At 51.0% G+C, this 8,986-nt stretch overlaps 1 protein-coding gene across 1 annotated transcript in view; it reads left to right on the plus strand.

Annotated features, from left to right (window-relative positions):
- The window catches only part of PTGES (prostaglandin E synthase), a 40,133-nt gene that overhangs the window by 26,772 nt on the left and 4,375 nt on the right, over positions 1 to 8,986 (plus strand). Inside the window, exon 3 of the mRNA XM_017499097.1 lies at positions 3,033 to 3,115. Within this exon, the coding sequence (XP_017354586.1) occupies positions 3,033 to 3,115 (83 nt within the window). The remainder of the gene's footprint in view (positions 1 to 3,032; positions 3,116 to 8,986) is intronic.

Consider the following 8,986-nt stretch of genomic DNA (forward strand, 5'->3'; position numbering starts at 1 on the left):
TTTTGTATTTTTAGTAGAGACGGGGTTTCACCATGTTGACCAGGATGGTCTCGATCTCTCGACCCTGTGATCCACCCGCCTCGGCCTCCCAAAGTGCTGGGATTACAGGCGTGAGCCACCGTGCCCGGCCGAGATTTTTTTTTTTTTTAAAGATGGGGTTTCACCATATTGGTCAGGCTGGTGTCGAACTCCTGACCTCAGGTGATCTGCCCACCTCAGCCTCCCAAAATGCTGGGATAACAGGTGTGAGCCACCCTGCCCAGCGATCGCCTGAGATTTTAACAGTGGGGGGGATTTAATCTTTAACCCCCAGGCCACTGACCTCATGCCTGCTACATCTCAACTTTTACTTTCTCCTTCTTTGAGACAAGAGACGGGAAAGAGGGGTTTCTTTCCTCAGAGCAAGTCCTCAGAAGCCTACTATTTGAGTTAGGCAGTCAACCCTGGCTTGTGTCTTCTTTTTGAAATAAGGACTTTGTTTTAACTGGGCCTTAGGATGGCCCTATTCCATGTTTTGGTAAAGGCAGAAATGCAGGCCAGGAGCCAGACTTCCAACAGGGGAAACAGTGGATCCTACACACTGCAGACAAAATCCCCTTTTTTTTTTGAGATGGAGTCTCGCTCTTGTTGCCCAGGCTGGAGTGCAGTGGCGTGATCTCGGCCTACCCAAACCTCCACCTCCTGGGTTCAAGTGATTCTCTTGCCTCAGCCTCCTAAGTAGCTGGGATTATTGGTGTGTGCCACCACGCCTGGCTAATTTTGTATTTTTAGTAGAGACGGGGTTTCTCCATGGTCTCGAACTCCCGACCTCAGGTGATCCACCTGCCTCAGCCTCCCAAAGTGCTGGGAGTAGAGGCGTGAGCCACTGTGCCCGGCCGTGTTGAGGCCCTCTGAAAGGTATCACAGATCCACGGAGAGACCATGGGCGTTGGTGATTCACTGATTTAAGGGCCAGCAGAAAGGAATTTTGGGTGTGAAGGTTCCAATCTCGCAAATCTGAGCTGCATTCTCCTCCGGGGTAGGGCCGGGCAGGCCCACCGAGGAGTACAAGCCAGCCCTTGGGGGCAGTCATGAGTCAGAAGCACAGCATTTGCCATCAGCTGAACAATTTAGAAAAGCTGCTGCTGAAATTCAGGCCCTACTGTGGGGTTGGTGGGGTCTGGCTTTGCCTGGACGCCAGCAGGGAACATTGGGACAGGAGCCATGGACCTCCGATGATCTCAGTGTGACCTTAAGTCTCTGCTTTCCAGTGAAAGTGACAATTCACTGAGCACCTCCTTGTGCTGGGCCTCGTCCTGAAGCAGGAGCAGCCTTGGGAAACAGACCTGTCGAACACCGAACTGGGAAGCAAGGGGTGATTTATTTGGCCGGGAGCAAGGTGACACAGCTGCCTAACAGCCAAGCTCACCTAACAAAGGAAATCTCTGCCTTTATAAAGGCTCACAACTCTAGATATTACACGGGAAAGGGTCTTGGGATTACAGCTCTAGGATTTACATGCGAAAGGGTTTTAGGCCCTGAAGTAGGGTAGGGTACAGTGATTTAGGTGGGGGTTTGATTGTGTTTAAGTTAAAACAATGCCTTCCGGAAAGATTCCTCCACACCACGCCTGCGATCTATAGGAGGGTGATTAAAGGTGGCACCTGGTCTGCCAGCCTTTACTTCCCCTATTGAAATGCAGTGTGGAAGTCAAGGGGGAGGTGCTCTTAAATGCTTAAGGGTGATTAAGGGTCTCCTTCCTCACTCCTAGTGGCTTCTCCAGGTCTCCCTCTCCCTCATCACATGGCACATAAGCTGTGATTTATCCTGAGTTTACAGAGTTCAGGATCCTGTGGTTGATCAGCGCAGAGCTGAGTTTTCAGCCTGGGACTCTCAAGAGTCTCTCATGGCTTTTAGTGCAAAGTCCAAATTCCTAAAGCGCCTCCAGGTCCCCCGATGATCCCTGTACCTTCATCTTGGGCCCCTGTCCCTTGCCCTCTGTGCTCCAGCGTGCCTGTTTTCTGTTCTTCACATATGCCCCACTTCTTCTGGCCCCAGGGCCTTTGCACATGCTGTCCCTTCTGCCTTGAATGTTGTTGCTCCAGCCCTTCCTTCATCTGGTTAATGTCAATACACCTTTCAAGCCTCAGATTGTTTGTTTTAGTTTTTTTTGAGACAGAGTCTGGCTCTGTTGGCCCAGGCTGGAGTGCAGCCTTGAGATCATGACTCACTGTGGCCTCAACCTCCCGGGCTCAAGCGATCCTTCTGCCTCAGCCCCCACCCAAGTAGCTGGGACCACAGATGTGCACTACCACACACAGCTAATTTTTTGTAGAGAGGGTTTCATCATGTTGCCCAGGCTGGCTTGAACTCCTGAGCTCAAGTGATCCACCTGCCTTGGCCTCCCAAAGTGCTGGGATTACAGGCATGAGCCACCGTACCTGGCTTGTTTTAGAGATGGGATCTTACTATGTTGCCCAGGTTGGTCTCAAACTCCTGGGCTCAAGAGATTCTCCTACCTTGGCTTCCCAAAGTGCTGGGATTACAGGCATGAGCCACCACACCTGGCTTTACAGGTGCGAGTCTTGTTATGTTGCCCAGGCTGGTCTCGAACTCCTGGGCTCAAGCGATTCTCCTGCCTTGGCCTCCCAAAGTGCTGGGATTACTGGTGTGAGCCACCTCGCCCAGCCCTAAGCCTCAGCTTTCATGTCACTGCCTCAGAGAAGCCGTCTCAGATCCTCGGACTGGGTCAGGTCCCATGTAAACATTCTCAAGGCCGGCCCTGTCTTCTCCTTACCAGGTGAGACCCCCCCCTGGCCTTCCCTGGTTCATAGGCAACTCCCCCATCAGACTGTGAGCTTCATAAAAGCAGGGACAGGTGGGCCTTTTCACAGTGAGCTCCCAGCCCCTGGCTCAGGTAGGAGTCGTGGATGATGTTGGATGGGCGTGCACCTCTGTCCTGCTGCTGTGAACTCTGGCCACAGACAAAACACAGCCCCAGGTGACTGGGCCGTTCATCTCATGAGGAGTGACTCTCAGTTGGTGTATTTCAGGCCTTTGCCAACCCCGAGGACGCCCTGAGACATGGAGGCCTCCAGTATTGCCGGAGCGACCCCGACGTGGAGCGCTGCCTCAGGCAAGTACTTCGGGGCCCCGGCCTGGCCACACCTCGACATGGCCTGCCCTTCCAGACTTTCTTCTGCACACAGGGCGGGGGGTTGGAGGATTCCCAGGGGCTGAGGTTTTCTGTGTTCCTGATCTGCTCTGACTGTTTTACTTTATTCAGTGAATAATTTCTAATAAACTTTGTAAGACATGGTCATAACTCACAATTACAAAGTGAGAAAGGATCTTCAGTGAAAATTCAGGCTCCCTCCTACCTCTGACCTCAAGGCACTACCCAGTTCACTGTCCGGGGCAAACCCTCCTGCCAGGGGCCATGCGTTTTCCCACAGAGACTTTCTGCATTTACAAACATGTGCTGCGCTTTTCCTGCTCTACCCCATAGACTCACCCTTTATCCACTGGTCTGTACTGTGCTTTTAAAAAAATTATTATTAATATGACAACAGAGATTGTTCTGTGTCGGCCCACAGAGGAGCTGCATTCACTGTATTGATGCTCCGGCATTTATGCTGCACTCTGTTGAATGTATGGCCTGTAACTTCTCTAACCAATTCCCCTCCGATGGGCATTTGGGGTCTTTCTGTGTTATGAACAGAAGACCTGGACACCACTTTTTTTTTTTTTTTTTTCCTTTTTTCTTTTTGAGACAAAGCCTTGCTCTGTTGCCCAGGCTGGAGTGCAATGGCTCACTGCAATCTCCACCTCCCGGGTTCAAGCGATTCTCCTGCCTCAGCCTCCCGAGTAGCTGGGACTACAGGCACGTGCCACCACGCCTGCCTAATGTTTGTATTTTTAGTAGAGATGGGTTACACCATGTTGGCCAGGCTGGTCTCAAACTCCTGACCTCAGGTGATCCGTCCGCCTCGGCCTTCCAGAGCACTGGGATTACAGGCTTGAGCCACCACGCGCGGTGTCAACACCTCTTTCATTTGTCTTTGTGGTTGTGTGTGAGCAAAACCGCAGGGTGCAACAAAATAATAAAATGTTTATATATACGCACACACACATATATTTAATTAATTAATTAATTGATTTTTCTTATGCTTGCCTACAGAAAAATTATTTATTTTTTGAGACGGGGTTTCACCATGTTGGCCAAGATGGTCTCGATCTCTTGATCTAGTGATCCACCCACCTCGGCCTCCCAAAGTGCTGGGATTACAGGCGTGAGCCACCGCGCCCGGCCACCACTCACAGCTCTAGTCATGGTTCACGCTTGCATCTCTCTCCTCTTTGTTTTCTGTGTCTAAATATTTTTCATAAATTAGGCATGCATTAGGTACATCCAATTTGGAGTTCTGATTTTCTTTTAACATTATTTCACGAACACTTTCCATGTTGGTAAATGTTACTCAAAAAATGGTTCTTGGCCAGGTGTGGTGGCTCATGCCTGTAATCCCAGACTTTGGGAGGCCGAGGTGGGAGGATCACTGAGATCAGGAGTTCGAGACCAGCCTGACCAAGATGGCGAAACCCCGTCTCTACTAAAATACAAAATTTAGCCAGGCATGTGGCACATGCCTGTAGTCCCAGCTACTTGGGAGGCTGTGGCAGGAGAATCGTTTGAACCCAGGAGGCGGAGGTTGCAGTGAGCCAAGATTGTGCCATTGCACTCCAGCCTGGGGGATACTGTGAGAATCCATCTCAAAAAAAAAAAAAGATTTTTAAAAAAACTGGCTTTGTAAAAAAAAAAAAAAAACCCATCAGAGATTAAATGTTAATTTCACATAATCGCAATCAATATTAAACTTTGTTGGCAGTTTCTGCTCTGCCAGTTTTCACCAGTGAACTGGAGAGTGAGGTTGGGGGTCATCGGAGGAGCTTGAAGGGGAAGTGGGGAGGATGGGGAGCTGGACGGGCTGAGGCCGGAGACAAATCGTCGCACGGGTCTCAACACATTCCCCTGCGTCACAGGCGGAAATGGGTGGGGCACTGTCATTTAAATAATACAAATGTCTTTCACTTGAAAGAAAGTCTGTGGGTTTTTTTCTTATGTTTTTCTTGGCCATTGACAATAATATGCACACTTGTGGTTTTTAAAAACATTACAGACATGTGTCACGTAGGAAGTGAAATTCCTTGCTATTTCACCCTTTCAAATCCTTCATATGAGATCTGTCTGTCCTTTAATGAGCATCTACTATGTCCAAGACACTCTGCTAAGCACCAGCTGTACTTGCATGAACAAAAGTCCTCTCCATACATGACTTCCGTTGGTGACTCTTGTTCTGGCTTCTCTCGTCCCTCCTGGACAGTGGAGAAGGACGGGATGAGCTGTCCAGGCAGCAAGCAGCCAGGACAGTGGGTCACCCGGGGCCAGCTCACAGCAGCCACCAACAGGATGCGTTTTGGCTCCTCCAGACTGCAGAGGTTTTCTGTAGGCAAGCTTTCATGTGGCGTAGGAGTGGTCAAGTGGCCTCACAGACACTCGGTTTATTTTTACTGCCTGAAACCATGCCAGGGAGAGACAATAGACCCGGGCGGTGCCAAGATATTTCCAACCAACCAATCATCCTTTTTATTTTTGGGGATGGAGTTTTGCTTTTGTTGCCCAGGCTGGAGTGCAATGGCACAATCTCGGCTCACTGCAACTTCCTCCTTCTGGGTTTGAGCGATTCTCCTGCCTCAGCCTCCCGAGTAGCTGGGATTACAGGCGCTTGCCACCACACTCAGCTAAATTTTGTATTTTTAGTAGAGACGGGGTTTCATCATCTTGGCCAGACTGGTCTGAACTTCTGACTTCAGGTGATCCACCTACCTCGATCTTCCAAAATGCTGGGATTACAGGTTGAACCACTGCGCCCAGCCCAGAATAACCGAGCGTCTGTCGTACTGGGGCTTAAATGGTTCAAATTCAACTCAGCACCTTCTGAGTGCCTTTTATCTAATAACACTTTACAGCCATTTGGTGAGGATTTATTGGAGGCCGGCCGTACACTGGGCCCATGCCAGATCTGGGGAGTGCCTGGGTCCCCTGGGCCCCTCATCTGCCACCTGATTTCACAGAACATCACGGAAACTCGAGAGTGCAGAACTAAGGGAATTCTGTATCCTGTGTCTGCTACCGGAGAACTGGCTGGAACCCGAAGGAGAGACCACCTGGAAGGAAAAGTGGGTTAAATATTAGACCAGGGTTTATGGTGTGATTCGAGACGCCTTCTGTCAAATAGGAAAGCACTGGAGACTTGGTTCTTGGGCATAAATCTGCCTTGCAGGTTAGCACATGCTGGAGTCCAAATGTGAGCCCAGCTCTGGGAGAAGCCAGGGACCAGCCGCCTTTTCAGGATACCTCTCCAGAGTTCCTGGCAATGTGCGTTTTGGCCAAAATCTGAGGTTGTGCGTATGGAACGACATGGAGGGGGCTATCTTGTGGTCCCAAAGAAGGGAGGCAGACACGTGACCTAAGCCGGAGTATCTCTGTTTGGAATGTATAGACTTAAACTGAGTGAACTGGTTTGTCAGGAATTTCGGTCCCAAAATGTCAGCCCTAGAAGTCCCTTAGATGTCATCTAGCATATTCATTTGTACATAGTGAACTGCAGGCCCAGAGTGAGAGAGATTTGCCTGAGGCCATGGGGCTCATTAGCACCATAGCAGAACCGGAGATTTCCAACCTAACACTCACTTCCCACCGTACCATGAAGTGCTTAAAAAAAAATTTTTTTTTTTTTTGAGATGGAGTTTTGCTCTTGTTGCCAAGGCTGGAGTGCAATGGCGCAATCTCGGCTCACTGCAACCTCCACCTCCCGGGTTCGAGCAATTCTCTAGCCTCAGCCTCCTGAGGAGCTGGGATTACAGGCACCCGCCACCACGCCTGGCTAATTTTTGTATTTTTAGTAGAGACGGGGTTTCACCATGTTGGTCAGGCTGGTCTCGAACTCCTGACCTCAGGTGATCCGCCTGCCTCAGCCTCCCAAAGTGCTGGGATTACAGGCATGAGCCACTGCACCCGGACTTATTTATTTATTTATTTATTTATGATACAGGATCTTGATTTGTCACCCAGGCTGGAGTGCAATGGTGGAATCCTGGTTCACTGATGCCGTGACCTGGGCTCAAACGATCTTCTCACTTCAGCCTCCTGGGTAGCCGGGACCACAGGCACGTGCCACTGTGACTGGCTAATTTTTAGATTTTTATAATTGTAGAGATGAGATTTTGCAAACTCCAGGGCTCAAGTGACCCTCCCGTTTCAGCCTGGGATTACAGGTGTGCACCACTACACGCAGCCCCATAAAGTACTTTCTGTTCATTTGGCCTGGGTGTCTGAGGGCAGTCAGGAAGTCTGGCAGAGCCAAGAGGGTAAAGAGAGCTTTAGCGACAGTGTCCAGGACAGGGCCCGTGATGGCAATGGAGGAGATGGTGGCTCGATTAAAATCTCCCTACTCAGCAGAGCACAGTGGCTCACGCCTGTAATCCCTGCACTTTGGGAGGCTGAGGTGGGCAGATCACTTGCGGTCAGGAGTTTGAGACCAGCCTGGCCAGCATGGCAAAAACTCATCTCTACTAAAAATACAAAAATTAGCCGGATATGATGGCGCTTGCCTGTAATCCCAGCTCCTTGGGAGGCTGAGGCGGGAGAATCACTTGAACCTGGGAGGCAGAGGTTGCAGTGAGCCAAGACAGCACCATTGCACTCCAGCCCGGGCCACAAGAAGGAAACTCCATCTCTTGAACCCAGGAGGTGGAGGCTGCGGTGAGCCGAGATTGCACCATTGTACTCTAGCCTGGGTGATAGAGATTCTGTCTCCAAAAAAAACCCAAAAACGATTTCCCTATTTAGTGCTCAGGAGTGTTGTAAGTGCTTTCCAGGGATCCACTCAGTTGGCACTGTGAGAACCCTGGCACTCTTGGCCCTGCTCCTGAGGCTGTCCCTCTCCGAGAAGGCGATGTCACTGTCTTGTATACCTGCCTTTGAAACGAAGCAAGCACTGCATTGTGTCAACCCTGAGACACATTCAAGGAAATTGCCACCGTGGATGTCGGCAGGGCTCGGGGGAAGAGAAGAGGAAACCGTGCGGAGCAGCCAGCAGCTGTCCCCGTCCTGGATGTCTGGGGGTCGCTGTCCTCACCGCTGTCACTGATGCAGTAAAATGCAGCTGGTATGGAAGAGGCTGGAGGGTGAGGCAGGTCTGATGCTGCAGCAGACGCTACAAGTCCGGTCTAGTAGGAATCTGCTTTGGGTGGCTTTTACCTTAAAAAAAGTGGTTATTATTTGAATGATGCATTTCACCCAAGCACGTCTGTGGTACGTGCCTGCCTCCATGTCTCTCAGTTTGGAGCCTGGAGGTGGGAGGAGGGCGGTGAGCTTCCTTCCATCATTCCTGATGTCTCCATTGCTCCCTGTCCCTGGCATCCTTGCGGCCTTGGAGGGGCCCCACTGCGGTTTGAGACAGACCAGACGAGGGAGGGAGGGCTGGGCCAGCCCCAGGGGCTCGGAGTCAGAGCTCCTGACCACCTCTCCTACCACGCTGGTGACCTCTGAGTCGCTGCCCAATGGCTGGAAATAGAAGGGGGGCTCAGTCCCCACTACACGGTTTCTGCAAGGCCTGCTCCTCCCCAGCTGGCAGAAGACATGCCCCGCAGAGCGGGACCCACGTCTGCCACGAACTTCCCCACTGCTTGTTCCTCCTTCCCACCCTGTGCTCCCCAACTTTTTCCTTCACCCACTCTTCAGGGTTTGGCTGTGTCTGTGAACTGTCTGTCCTGTGATTCTCTTAACAGCTTCCTAAACATTGATGCACTCTTAAAATATCAACACATGGCCGGGCGCGGTGGCTCAAGCCTGTAATCCCAGCACTTTGGGAGGCCGAGGCGGGTGGATCACGAGGTCAAGAGATCGAGACCATCCTGGTCAACATGGTGAAACCCCGTCCCTACT

Source organism: Cebus imitator, unplaced genomic scaffold, assembly GCF_001604975.1.
Source record: "Cebus imitator isolate Cc_AM_T3 unplaced genomic scaffold, Cebus_imitator-1.0 Scaffold254, whole genome shotgun sequence".
NCBI classification, from domain to species: Eukaryota; Metazoa; Chordata; class Mammalia; order Primates; family Cebidae; genus Cebus; species Cebus imitator.